Source organism: Triticum urartu, chromosome 4A (genome assembly GCF_056163025.1).
Source record: "Triticum urartu cultivar PI428250 chromosome 4A, HENAU_Tu73, whole genome shotgun sequence".
NCBI classification, from domain to species: Eukaryota; Viridiplantae; Streptophyta; class Magnoliopsida; order Poales; family Poaceae; genus Triticum; species Triticum urartu.
Genome location: NC_141876.1, coordinates 67,277,324 through 67,291,382, shown reverse-complemented (window position 1 = coordinate 67,291,382; position 14,059 = coordinate 67,277,324). Strand labels below are relative to the sequence as shown.

Sequence of the window (14,059 nt, the reverse complement as noted above, 5' to 3'; positions counted from 1 at the left end):
AATGAAATATTCCCAACAGCTCTGGGTGGGGTCATTGCTGCCAAAACCGGCTCTGCTTACATGGCTATGGCCAAAGTCGCCATTGGACTTGGTCACCCACAATTAGGACTCGCAGTGGACAGTTTATTTAGTTGTAGGATTCAGATGTGCATTTTCACACCTCGAATACTTTTAGGACTTACGGTGCATTTTACTCAAAAAAAAGGAGAGCGAAGACAACAACAAAAATGCAATGAAAAGTGCGTTGTTGGCATTTTGTCAACGAAAGAAAAGACAATATCCAGAGAAAAACAAAGTGATTCACAAATTCATTTGGAAAACAAACAACCCACTGGTGCAGTTCAATGTCTACAATGTAGTAATTATTGAAATAAAAATTATAACGAAGTCCACAAATTTATTCTCAGTCTCTCATCTGAGTGATTATTCTGATTATGAAACGGAGATGATAGAAGGCGCATCAGACGGTGATAACCCTCTTGGCATGGACGGCGTCCTTTATCTTCATGATGGAACCGTAGACATTATTCCCGACGTTGTCGACGGTCTGTGCGGTGAGGTTCCCTCCAATCAGGCGTGTCTGCCACAGGACAGAGACGAGAGATCCGCGGTTCTTCTGGTGGTCTATGGGGTCGGCCGCGGAGGGGTTGGCATCAAGCGGATCAATCTGCATGTCGCCGACGCCGTCAGGAAGGATGGCGAACCCGGAGGGCGGCAGGGGGAGAGAGGCACGGCTGCCCCCATGCATCACGTCCTTGAGCTCTCCCGCGTCAATCGGAGCGTACGCCACCACCATGCACGGCGCGTCGCCGCAGGCCTGCTGCAGGATGAGCTTCTTGTTGCAGCTGGCTCTACCACGACCACGACCCTGCGGCAATTCGAAGAACAGATGGCCAACCGTCAGATATCCATCCACATTGGTGCGATCGATCACAATGCGGACCGATCGAAGTAGCGATAAGAATGTTTGAAGCTCGGATGCAAACCATTACAGCGGGGCGAAGGATGGAGACGCCGCCGAGAGGGAACTGGGCCGTGGCATGGGAAGCGTCCTCCTGCACGCGCGCGCCCTCGGCAAGCAGCACGTCCCACTCGCCACGGCGCTCCACGTCGCAGATGTAGTCGAACACGCGCTGCGGCGGTGCCTCGGGGAGCCACACCGTCGTCGTAGCGCACAGCACGGGCCCGGCCGCCTGCTCTCCCGGCGCAGCGAGCGTGGTCACCACGTGCATGGCCAGCTGGAAAGACTCGTCGCGGCCGCGCCAGTCGGCGATCTTGCGCCACGCCTCGCCCCCGGGCGCAGAGATGGCTGCATAGAAGCTCTCCGTCATCCTCCGTGCCAGCTCCAGGACGTTGTTTCGCCCCTCGGGCGTTATGGCACCACCTGCCGTGAATGTTTTAGAATTGCATGATCATCTGGACTGGATGCATGTATATGGGTGGATGGTGTGGTGTTGGGGTTTCGTGATTCACCTGCCCTGCTGATGCCATAGGCGGGGCTCAAGCGCTGCGCAAGGAATTCGCACCTCCTCTGGAGGGATGTCAGCCAGCGGCGTGCGCTGAAGGTATGCCCTGATCTCAGCAGCGGGTGGAGCGGCGCCGGCATGAAGCCCTTGTCGTACTCCGCGTTCACGATCATTGCCACCTGGAACGAATGCGCAAGGCACAATGTATATGATATATCCATCATATTACTACTTGTTTGCAGCAATATGTCAGTAGGAATTACGAAAATTCTCAATATATATTATACTACAAGATATGTATGGTCCACATTCCTGAAGTGCGTGTAGAGATGAGAGTACCTTGCAGTAGCCATTGTTCATGTCCTTGATAAGACACCCACTGGGCAGCACCCGGCAGTCCCCCGGCAGGCCAGTGTCCCATGCTCTGAGCTCAGATGTGCCATGGGCATCAAGAGACACGTCCACCACGGCCCAAACGCCTTGCTCTATCATCTGGCACTGCCTCGCGAACTTCACATTGCAACTCGACACCCCTGGCGACAGCACCCTAAGGCCTGCATTCAGCTGCGATCGAACGGATTTTTTTAGTAACGCAACCCATATAACCAACTACTAGTATGAGAGGAGAGCTATTTTGCAGCGGAACTTACCAGTATGACCCCCCCTTGGCAGATACAACCGCGGCCGATGTTGCTGGCGGAAACACTTGACACGATATCGGGGAACGTCTCAAGCCAACAGTTCTGCCAACAGCTCAAAAGTCAGAACACACACAGCACAGGGACAAGTCGATCATATGTACAGTAAAAGAGAAATTACGGGATGAGACATGGTAGCACTAGGTGTGTCATGTTACCTCGTCCATGAAGATGCGGACAAGGTCGGTTCCAGTGCACATAACCATGCCAGTGTCCCGAGTGCCATTCGCCGTGAACCCCGGCGGGGGGAGCTCGAGTAAGCCTGGGACCGTGGTCGCGCGATACAGCTGGTGGTCCAGCACCTCGCCGCCCAGGGCCGCCGGCTGCCACATTGGCTCGCCCTGCTTCATCAGCATCATGAGCTCGTTCAGCGCGGCGAGCACGTGCCTCTCAAGCGCGGCGTGCTCCGGGCCGCTGCCGGCTGCGGATGCGCAGCCGCCGGGAGCACAGTGACCCACGGTGTCCGCCATGAGATCGTCCTGGCGTGGCGGCAGCGGCGCCACGGGGTCGACGTTGAGATCGCAGAGGATCCGTGACGGGCCTGCAGTCCCAGCAGAGACGCCGTGGAGGTAGGCCGTCCTGCGGAGGAGGTCGGCCTTGAGCCTCTCGTTCTCCATGTGTAGGCGTAGCAGCTCCGGCGGGGTCAGCGGCTTAATGAACACCATCGGGCCTTTGCATGTGGGGCACGTCTTCTTCAGCATCGCCGCCTTCATGGCTCGATTCTCTTCTGCTAGCATAAGGTTCTCCGTCCGGAGCACCATGTTCTGCTGACGCTCATTCTGGTTCTGCATTTAGCCATTTCAAAGGGATTAGTACTTGATCAAATCTTGTGGCAAACATCAATCGAAAGTTAAGACCGGCCCGTACCTTCTTTGCATTGCGTCGATTCTGGAACCAGAACTTGACCCGAAGAGGATCCATGCCCACCTTCTCGCCGAGGGCCATACGTAGACTCTCATCGGGGTGGGGACAATGCTGGAACATGCTGCACATCACCAGAGAGGATTGGTTCATATCGTCTTTGGATCTATAAAATTATAGTATATTAAGTGCATGTTTATACATACGCTTCAAGTTCCCGAATTTGGCGGTTTGCATGCCTGCCCCTCTTCCTCGTGTTGCTAGCACTCCCGGCACCGGTAATAGCTTCATCCGCGGTAGCAACATCGTCATCATCATCCATCGTGCCCGTGTTGCTGCGGATGAAGTCTTTGTTATCGGTTGGGATGCTGGGGTCGATCTCATCATGCACTTGGCCGTTTTGTGGTTTCCACTCTCCAACCATGGCGACCTGCTTAAAAGAAATAGCATGTCAAAAACATTACGACGTACGGATCAATAGCTGCAAGAAGTAAATAGTAGTAAAACAAAATCCTTTAATACGTTATAAGGTTTCTAGAAACTATTAACGTGTATGTTTTTAAAAATCTAAAACAGAATATAAAAAGGGAATACGAAGGGAAACTGCAGATGATTAACAATTATGTCTATAGTAAGTGTGTAGTTTTATTGCATAAACTTCCCAAATAATTCTGCTACGCTTAAAAATAAAGTTCAGTTCCATTACAATTGACTACTCACAAAGAGCATGTATATAGAATTAAACGTAAAAAAGGTTAAGTATGTTGCTACTAGTTTGTTTACATTAATTGTGATGCCATGGCTCTAGAATTTACTGAAATCCCAACTGGCAAGGAACTGACAATAGTGGAAAATTTTCAAATGGAATGAGAAAAATAGCTCAACTATCATATTACAACACAAAACTAACTTCGAGGACCCATTGTATTTTGTTTTGTTAATAAAATGTGGTAACGGAGGATACTATATGTGCTGGGTCGAAGGAGAGAAACCAATAACTCATATATTGCCTCTAAACCTTATAGATGAAAACACACATCTCATTAAACATCCATTGGATGAAAACCAGAGCAGCACTGACCCTCTAAAGTAAGCAAAGCCAAAACCTATTACTCAGAGAGAAGTTGATTTATAAGTGAACTTAAAAAACTCCGATCTACTCCATTAGATACTGAAATCTAACAAGATCTTCAACTAATATGGGAAATCAAGTGATGTTTGATCCTATGGAGAAATGACTTCAATTAAACGATAATAACTTTATCTGACTACCTTTATTATTTTGGACACAACAACACAATCAGATCTATAGAATCAACAACAACACTACCAATAGCAAATAAACAAATCTAAGATCTTAAAGCTTGCTTAGGGGAGATAGGTAAATGCAATATCGTCTCCACAACAAAGCAATTCAATACCAATTGTGTCAAAGAACCCACGCTCGACTTTAGACATTGTACATCTAAAAATTAAATTAGAATAGGTAAATAGAATGCTAAATGATCTATTCCGTAGGAAATACCTTTGGCGGGCAGTTCTTCTCCTTGCTTGCGAGCACAACATTCGATGAAAACATTATAGCTAGATGGCGATACGAATGCAACCTCGACGTCTTGTGGTGCAGATCAACCAGGACCGTCGGTATTTAAAGGCCATCCGACCGACGGAAATGTCTATACGGTCCAAAGCCGTTTCATCCATTGTGGTAACGTAACCTCGTGAGATTCTAGAAGGGCGGTATGATAGGTGTCCATTAATGACTCCCTAAGCATAATGTAGACTAAATCGATTCGTATCGCGGAAAATATTCTAAATTAATATAAATTTTATATTTCTACCAAATATAATGTGGATATCGATCTATGCATTGATGCTCTTCTTCAAAATTTTACTAGATTTCTGTGTATATCTGTATATTTATTTTGTTTCATTATTTTCGATTTCCTAGAAATCAAAATCGATACCCCTTAATTTATTATTTGTACAGAAAATCTATACTTATAACCAAAGGCAAGAATATTGAAGATTCGGGTAATAGCTTGGCAACCATATTCTTGTTAAAAAAAGTGTCACAACATACACAACCTGGCCCTAGTCCGACCCAAAAATCCTAGCCGAGTCAGGTTGGGTCCATGCCTCGTTGCGCAGTCCGAAAGACAATTCAAGTCGGGGCGGTCTTTAATTTTCAGATAAAAAAATAGGCTGGCCTGACCCAATGCTAGAAAATTTATATGGGACATTAGGAGTCATAGTTGTAGGACTGAAGATTGCATTACTAGTGATATAGTCAAAATAGAGAATAAGTAGTTTTAACACAAGTATAACCCTTGTTCGGTCGTGGCCCCTCCCCTGATTATGTAATCCTAGCTCCACATTTTCCTCCTAGCTCCTCTTATCAGTCAACGCAATGATACATGCATTTTTGCATCACTATTGCATAAGATAAATTGCTCTTATACTATACATATTTAGCCATGGTTTCTACTTTTAAACTCTACTCCTTTGTAATTGTAGACAAACATAGGCAGGAGAATTTTCAACGGAAAAGTGCACTTTCATAGAGGAAATCCAAAAAATACTACGCAAACATATACATCAAAGGATTGAGGAGCCAGAGGGCCACCCCTAGGGGAGACCGGGGGTACACGGCAAAGCCAGGTCGTCCTCTCCTTAAGAAACTTTTGTGGGTTGCATGAGGGCCACCAATCTCCCCTTTGCATCTCCTTAAAAGCGAAGTACCTATTCTTCCTCTAAGAGCACGGCATAGCTTTCCCATGATTTTATGAGGCGGTGGACGCCTCTAGAGCACCTTAGTTTCTCTCTCATAGTGGTGATTTTGCTAATTCTGGCACCTCCAGGGAATCAATGCCTTTATCATCACCAACAACAAGCCAACATTGGTAGCATTGTCATCCACATGATCCTCAATAGAACAACATGCCGAAACTCGTCTCCATTAACAAAATCCATGTGCAATTGGTGTAGTTTGGTTATTATGATCACTTCTTATTGTTAATTGAAGTTTAGAAGTTGATTCTTTAGTGTTTATTTGATGCAAGATTTCTACTTTAAGATTTCCATCATTTTTCATCTCCCATGAACATTTTCATTTTGATGACTTGTGATCAGTTCCATCACATTCTTGAGGACATGGAAGAAAGCCTGGTGCTGTAAGTCATGTGAATTTGCAGTAAAGATTCACTAGTGTAGGTAGGTTCTATACAAATAGTTTTTACCCCCTCCCCGCGACGAAGTTTTAAACCAACGCCTTGCCTATGTGTGCAATAGGGGGAGTCCATCCCACATGACCCAGAAATTGCCGGCGATAGTTCCTTCGGTCACACACGTATGGCAAAAAGAGCTCATGTGCAATCGGGCGAGCCGTCGCAAACAATTATATGGGTGAAATCGTGTGAGATGTTCTTAGCATCCCACACAGTGAATCCCAGACAAACATTTCTGTTCGTACGTACATCACACATAATTTCCCGCATCACATCGTCTGTGATAGTGTTGCCATAACAGGCAGTATTTATAATTTTATCATTTGCATCATTGAATGTATCACGCACGATGCCTAATTGTATGGCATAGGTTGTCCATCACACACACTTTTTATGTGAAAATGTTTGTGCAAGGTGGCCTAATGCAAACAGTTGTCCGGAGGAAGTCATGTGTGATTGTTCATTGATCCAACATGCCTACTTTCTAGAAACTATGAGGGTTGTCTGAGGTCATCGCCCATGGGATTGTCTCAATAACTGCATGCAATAGAAAAACCCAATAAGCAGGCATATTGTTTTTAATGCATTTAATAATCAAATTGACATTTCATATCAGACATACAATATATTTCATTTCGTATTACGGCTACCAGGATTCATAATTGAAATACATCAGAGTAAAACATCATATAGCTTCAACACTCAGTTACACCATATAGGCATATAGCAATCCCATTACACAACACCACCGAGTTTCACATGCAACATCTAAAACCTTTGGAAATTAGCATCATCGACGGTAGATAGGCAGATGAATCTCGATTCATCTGGAAAACTACTGAAGCGGAAGGCGGATATTGAGCCTTCAATGATTTTGAACTTCGTCGCAACTTTAGGCCAATGCTTGTGGATGATTAATCACCCATCCTTCGTCCTCTTGAGGAAGAATTCCATATTGTGTCGTGGGTGTTATATGAATACCTTCCTCGCCTCTTGACCATACAGGTGGTTTGAGAGCTAATCATCAGTGAACTGCTTTGGAAAGGCATGACAACAAAGTTTTGCATAAATACCTTCTCTAAATTTTAAAATGACGCAAAGGAAGAAAAAAACAAGGTATAAGAGTTAGTACCATATTGTAGTTGACTGATGTCTTCTTCACTATGCAGACAATGATCTTGTTGTTTTTCGTCGTTAGTTTATTTATATTAACAATCTTTCTGAGTTTTTTTATGGACAACTCATTTCCCCATATGCAAAATGAGTTGAATAATGGATCTAAAGCTCTGACAGCAGGACCTACATGTGCAAGACCAAATTACTAAAAAACTAAATATTAGAATGGTTCCTAAAATTGCACAATAATGTGCTATTAGCCAAAGGACCATGTATGTGCAAACCACGATGGTAAGCCTTAATGCCTCCCATTGTTTCCATGCAAGACACATAAGGTAGTTATTTATCAGGTTAAGTGAGAGTTGGCATACTACAAGTAAAATATGTTGATGAGAAAATAAATACATTGCAGGTCCAGCAGATTAATTCGAACCACATGGAAAAGCCAGTTATGCAAACCAAGCATGCTTTAGAATTAGGAAATTGATACGTCTCCAACGTATCTATACTTTTTGATTGTTCCATGCTATTATATTATCTGTTTTGGATGTTTAATGGGCTTATTATGCACTTTTATATTATTTTTGGGACTAACCTATTAACCGAAGGCCTAGTGCAAATTGTTGTTTTTTTGCCTATTTCAGTGTTTCGTAGAAAAGGAATATCAAACGCAATCCAAACGGAATGAAACCTTCACGAGGATCGTTTTTGGAACAAACGCAATCCAGGAGACTTGGAGTGGACGTCAAGGAAGCAACAAGGAAGCCACGATGCAGGAGGGCGCGCCCCACGGGGGAGGGCACGCCCCCACCCTCGTGGGCCCCTCGTGGCTCCACCGACCTACTTCTTTCGCCTATATATACTCATATGCACTGAAAACATCCAAGAGCACTGTCGGCGTTCTGGGAACGGGGGTCCTCAGACTTGCTTACCTGCGGCCTGCGGCGTGGCTCGAGTGGGGGCCTAGTGTGGCCCAGCTTCATCAGCTCAAACTCAAGACCCTCGCGAGGGGCCAAGCCCTGTGGGGCGTACGATAGGAAGCTTCCTCAGGAGCAACCTCATCAGGAAGGCTCGTGAGGAGGCGGAGAGATCAAGGCAGGGGCACCTCGCGAGGAGCCCGTGACGCAAGCCATGACGATCGAGATCAGGCGGGCGTTAGGCGGGCACCGGCCTGTGCAGTGTCCTTGTTTCCCCTTCGGTGCAAAGGGAACAAGCACAGTCCAAGGCATCGGACAAAGGTTACCATTCCGGTGCAACGAGACCAAGACCAGCAGAGCGGTAGGACGGAGGTCATCATGGAGCCCAAGACGGCGTCATCACCAGCGCTTTTGGCAGCCGAAGACCACCTTTAGCCAGGATAACTTGTACTAGATGTTCCCCTTCAAAATGGCCAATTGTTGGCGCCCTTCCCGCTCACATTTTGGAAAGAGGACCAGGGCCTCTATAAGTAGGACTAGCCACCATAGAGGGAAGGGGACCCGGGACCAAGTAGAACATACCACACCAGCTCAAGAACACCTCTCGCGAGGCCGTTCTTCCCCATGTATTGTTCATCATCAGCCCCCAAGGCAATCCACCACACCACACACTTGAGTAGGGTATTACACCACATCGGTGGCCCGAACCAGTATAAACCTCGTGTCCTCTGTGTGTTCTTCTTTCCAGCCTAGATTTCTTGTGAGCCATAGAAGCACGAGTCGGTAGTGGAAAGATCTCTGTGCGCACCCCACAGTTCGAACCTTAAGGGTCTGCCGGAACCCTAAATCTGACATTTGGCGCGCCAGGTAGGGGGTGCGCCGGAGTTCTCCCTCTCGACGACGCGCTCTCCACCAACATCGCGTTTCGCCCCCATGGTAGACAACGCGCCGCCCGCTCCGGCAACCGTTGCCGGCACTGGGGCCAGGGGGCTCCGAGCCTTGGACCCCACCTTGCGACAGGTGCAGTGACCATAGAAATTCAAGCCTGAGACGCTGCCGCGCTACAACGGCGCGATGGATCCGCTGGTTTTCCTGCTAGCGTATGAGGAGGCCGTCCTCAAAGTCGGGGGCGACGACCGAGTGATGGCCAACTGGTTCCCCATGGCCCTTGCCGGTGACCCGCATGCATGGCTCCTCCACCTGCCGACGGCTTCTGGGACCTCCTTGGAGGAGCTGCGCGACCTCTTCCTCGCCCATTATGCCGCACCAGTGCCGCCCGTCATCGCAGCTCTCCTGGGTGGCTCACACGCACCACCCTCGAGCCGCCACGTCAAGCCGTTCACCCGCCGGATCAGCACCGCCCCCAAGCGTTGAGAAGCCCCCCCGGGCTGGGTGGCGCCCGAGGCCGATCTAACCTTCGACTCGGATGATCACCCCATCACCCCATCGGTTCGGGCGCGCTCCCGATGTTGTGCACCCCCACCATCTGCCAGGTGGCCGTCACCAGGACCCTCATCGACGGCGGTGCCGGCCTCAACGTGCTCTCGGTGGAGGCCTTCAGCCTCCTCCACGTGTCGCTAGACCGGCTTCTGCCTAGCAGGCCTTTCTCGGGTGTCGGAGTCGGTTCCACTGCCTCCTTGGGACAGATCCGCCTCCCGGTGACCTTCGGCACCCACGATAACTTCCGCACAGAGCTGATCAACTTCGACATCGCCCCCATCGGCCTCCCCTACAACGCCATCCTCGGCTATCCGGCCTTGGCCCGGTTCATGGCAGCAACTCACCCGGCGTACAACCTCATGAAGATGCCCGGAAGCAGCGGCGTCCTTACCGTGTCAGGAGACACAAGGGATGCGCTGCAGGCGCTCAAGCTTGCCTTCAGGGCGGCCGTGGTGGCGTAGCCCACAAGCACTGACGCCCTTGAGCCCAAGGGGGCTGCGCCGGCTAAAAAGAAGCAGTTGTTCACCCAAGACAAGGCGGAAACCAAGCAGGTACCGGTCGACGAGGACAGTTCCACTGACGCTACCTTCACCATAGGAGCCAATCTCGAGCCCGAGCAGGAGAAGGCCCTGGTGAGGTTCCTGCGTGCGAACAAGAAGGTGTTCGCATGGGAACTTGATCAGTTAGCAGGGGTCCCGAGGGGTGTGATTGAGCATCACCTTAACGTGTGCCCCAACGTGCGCCCCGTGAAGCAGAAGGCGAGGCGACAGTCCACTGAGAAACAAGATTTCATCGTTCAGGAGACCCGGAAGCTAGAAGTGGCAGGAGTTATCCGCGAGGTCCGTTACCCAGATTGGCTTGCTAATTTGGTCGTTGTGCCGAAAAAGGGAGGAAAGGAACGCATGTGTGTCGACTTCACCAACCTCAACAAAGCCTGCCCACAGGATCCATTTCCGCTCCCCCGCATTGACCAGATAGTCGACTCTACCGCAGAGTGTGACCTATTGTGCTTCCTAGATGCCTTCTCAGGCTATCACCAGATCAAGATGGCGGTAGAAGACGTGGAAAAAACGGCTTTCCTGACCCCATGTGGAGTGTACTGCTACACGTGCATGCCATTTGGGTTGCGCAACGTAGGCAAAACCTTTCAGCGGCTGATGCACATCGCCTTAGGCCGGTAGCTCGGGAGGAACGCTGAAGCTTACGTCGACGACATTGTGGTGAAGTCCCGGGAGGCAAAAACCCTGATACAAGACCTGGAAGAAACCTTTGCGAGCCTCAACGAAGTGGACCTATGGCTCAACCCGGAGAAGTGCGTGTTTGGGGTCCCCTCGGGCAAGCTCCTGGGTTTTCTTGTGTCCCACAGGGGCATCGAGGCCAACCCAGATAAGGTCAAAGCAGTCGAAGACATGAGCCCGCCAAGGACCCTTAGAGAGATGCAGAAGCTCACTGGGCATGTAACCGCGCTAGGGCGCTTCATCTCCAAGCTGGGGGAACGAGCGCTGCCCTTATTCAAGTTGATGAAGAAGAAGGGCCCCTTCGAATGGAGTGAAGAGGCCGACAAGGCATTCCAAGATCTCAAGAGGTACCTTACCAGCCCACCAGTGATGGTAGCTCCGCGTCCACGGGAGGCCCTGGTGCTCTACCTTGCGGCCACCCCCTACTCCACTAGCGCATCCCTGGTGGCGGTCAGGGAGGAGCGTCGGACCAAGGCTGCAGCCACCGTCCGGGCTGAAGCAAAGCAAAGCCAAGAGGGCCTCGCGAGGACCACGACCGCAGCCGGAGTGGAACAGCCGCAGCAGGAGAACGCACCCGGGGCAGGAAAGGCCTCTTCAAGCGACCAAGCACTGGGGGCTCCACCATCTCAGGAGACGCCTCGACCTCTGGAGGATGCAAGCTGCGCCAGCACCCCCAACCTTGTCGAGCATCCCGTGTACTTCGTCAGCACGGTGCTATGGGACGCAAGGGCGCGGTACCCCATGCCTCAAAAACTCCTCCTCGCGCTATTAGTGGCCTCACACAAGCTGCGACACTATTTCCAAGGCCATCCCATCAAGGTCGTCTCAGCATACCCCTTGGAAAGGGTACTCAGGAGCCCCAACTCAGCTGGAAGAGTCGCTGAATGGAACATCGAACTACAGGCATTTCAGCTAGAATTCAGTACGACCAGAGTCATCAAGGGAGCCGCACTTGCGGATTTCGTGGTAGAATGGGCAGAAGCACCGGGTCTCGAGGTAGGCGAGGACCGATCACTTTCCCCGGGAAGTGAGGCACCAGACGGCTGGGTCATGTACTTCGATGGGGCATTCTCCCGACATGGCGCGGGAGCTGGCGCAGTGCTCGTATCCCCCACTCAGGACAAACTCTACTACGCCGTGCAACTCTGTTTCCACCACGGGGAAAAGGTGTCCAACAACATAGCAGAGTACGAAGGCCTGATAGCAGGCTTGAAAGCCGCAATCGCCTTAGGGGTAAATCACCTCACCATCAAGGGCGATTCGCAGCTCCTCGTCAACTTCTCCAACAAGATATATGAACCAAAGGATGAGCACATGGAAGCCTACCTTGCTGAGGTTCGCAAGATGGAGAAGTAGTTCTGGGGGCTGGAGTTGTAGCATGTGCCTCGCGGCACCAATCAAGAGGCTGATGACATTGCCAAGAGGGCATCCAGGCGGCTGCCTCAGGAGCCTGGCGTCTTCGAGGAGCGGCTCTTCAAACCCTCGGTGGCACCGTCACTATCGAGCATGACACAACCAAGGGAGGAGCTCCCTCAGCCGCCTACCTCGGGAGCTCCGGCCCGCGGCCCGGCTTTAGGGGCACGCCTGCTCCTAGCGTTAGAGCCTCAGGAAGGGTGTTGGATCGCGGAGCTCAAGAACTACTTAATGCAAGGGACCCTGCCGGAGAGCGAGGAGGAGGCAGAGCGTGTAGCGCGGCAGGCCACGGCTTACTGCATCAAGGATGGGGAGCTCTACCGGAAGCGACCAAATGACATGTCCCTACATTGCATCTCCAGAGAGCAAGGGAAGGAGCTGTTGGCAGACATACACGGCGGAGACTGTGGGCACCACTCATCGTCGCGAACCCTCGTCGGCAAGGCGTTCCGCAGTGGGTTCTACTGGCCCACAGCACTCAGCGACGTTGTTGAGCTGGTGAAGTCTTGCGAGGCCTGCCAGTTCCACGCTAGGCAGATCCATCAGCCGGCGGGGGGGGGGGGGGTCTACAGACTATACCCCTCTCGTGGCCGTTCGCAGTTTGGGGGCTAGACATTCTGGGCCTGTTCCCTCAGGTGCCAGGGGGCTATCGCTACCTCTACGTCGCTGTGGACAAGTTCACCAAGTGGGCTGAGGTTGAAGCTGTCCGCACCATCCCAGCAGGCTCCGCAGTCAAGTTCATCAAGGGTCTCGTGAGCCGGTTTGGGGTGCCTAACCGCATCATCACCGACAACGGTTCGCAATTCACCAGTAATCTCTTCAAAACGTACTGTGCTAACCTTGGAACGAAGATATGCTACGCCTCGGTGGCGCACCCCCGGAGCAACGGCCAGGCCGAGCGAGCCAACGTGGAGGTCATAAGGGGCCTCAAAGCCAGGACCTTCAAGAAGAAGATGGAGGCTTGTGGCAGGGGCTGGTACGACGAGCTCCAGTCCGTGCTGTGGTCTATCCGCACAACCGCGGCCAAGCCGACTGGCGAGACCCCGTTCTTCCTCGTCTACGGAGCAGAAGCTGTCCTCCCTCACGATGTCAGGCGTCGCTCCGCGCGGGTCCTGGCGTTTGACGAGACGCAGCAGGACGCCATGCGGGGGACGGATCTCGTGCTGGGGGAGGAATGCCGTTGAGAAGCCGCGCTACGAGCGGCAAGGTATCAACAAGCGTTGCGGCGATACCACTGCCGCAACATCCGCCCCAGAACTCTTGAGGTAGGGGACCTCGTGCTCAGACGGGTTCTCTCCAGGGAGGGGCTGCACAAGCTCTCTCCCATGTGGGAGGGCCCATTCAAGGTTGTTCATGTTTCCAGGCCTGGCTCCGCGCGCTTGGAGACCCCGGAGAGGGTACCCATCCAGAATGCGTGGAACATTCAACATCTCTGGAGGTTCTATCCCTGAGCGAGGCCTAGCGCCTATGGAAAGGCCCGGTGCATGTGAAGAAGGCCAATGCCTATGAAGATGTCAGGCCCCCGATTCCAAGTCACATCGATCTAGCCGGTAACACCTCATATCACTTTGCGGCCTCACGCACGGTATCCCACGGGTGTCGCCTTACCATGGCCCGGGACCGTTTGCGCCTTTTGGCTCACGTATATGATAGTGTCGCTAGCATCCATATGACAGAGAACCC

General features: G+C 51.1%; 1 protein-coding gene across 2 annotated transcripts; it reads right to left on the bottom strand.

The window, feature by feature from the left end:
* Positions 1–228: 228 nt before the first annotated feature.
* On the bottom strand, positions 229–4,678 carry LOC125553556 (homeobox-leucine zipper protein ROC6-like). Of its 2 annotated transcripts, none has more exons than XM_048717328.2 (9): positions 4,551–4,678; positions 3,232–3,455; positions 3,032–3,149; positions 2,323–2,949; positions 2,117–2,209; positions 1,806–2,030; positions 1,474–1,645; positions 987–1,384; positions 229–868 (listed from the first exon to the last, which is right to left on the bottom strand). In XM_048717328.2, exons 1-9 carry the CDS (start codon positions 4,602–4,604, stop codon positions 461–463), a joined length of 2,319 nt encoding a protein of 772 aa, XP_048573285.2. In that variant the 5' UTR covers positions 4,605–4,678; the 3' UTR covers positions 229–460. The 2 variants fall into 2 exon arrangements, with proteins under 2 accessions (XP_048573285.2, XP_048573286.2); XM_048717329.2 differs by having other exon boundaries at positions 993–1,384; positions 4,551–4,677.
* Positions 4,679–14,059: the final 9,381 nt, after the last annotated feature.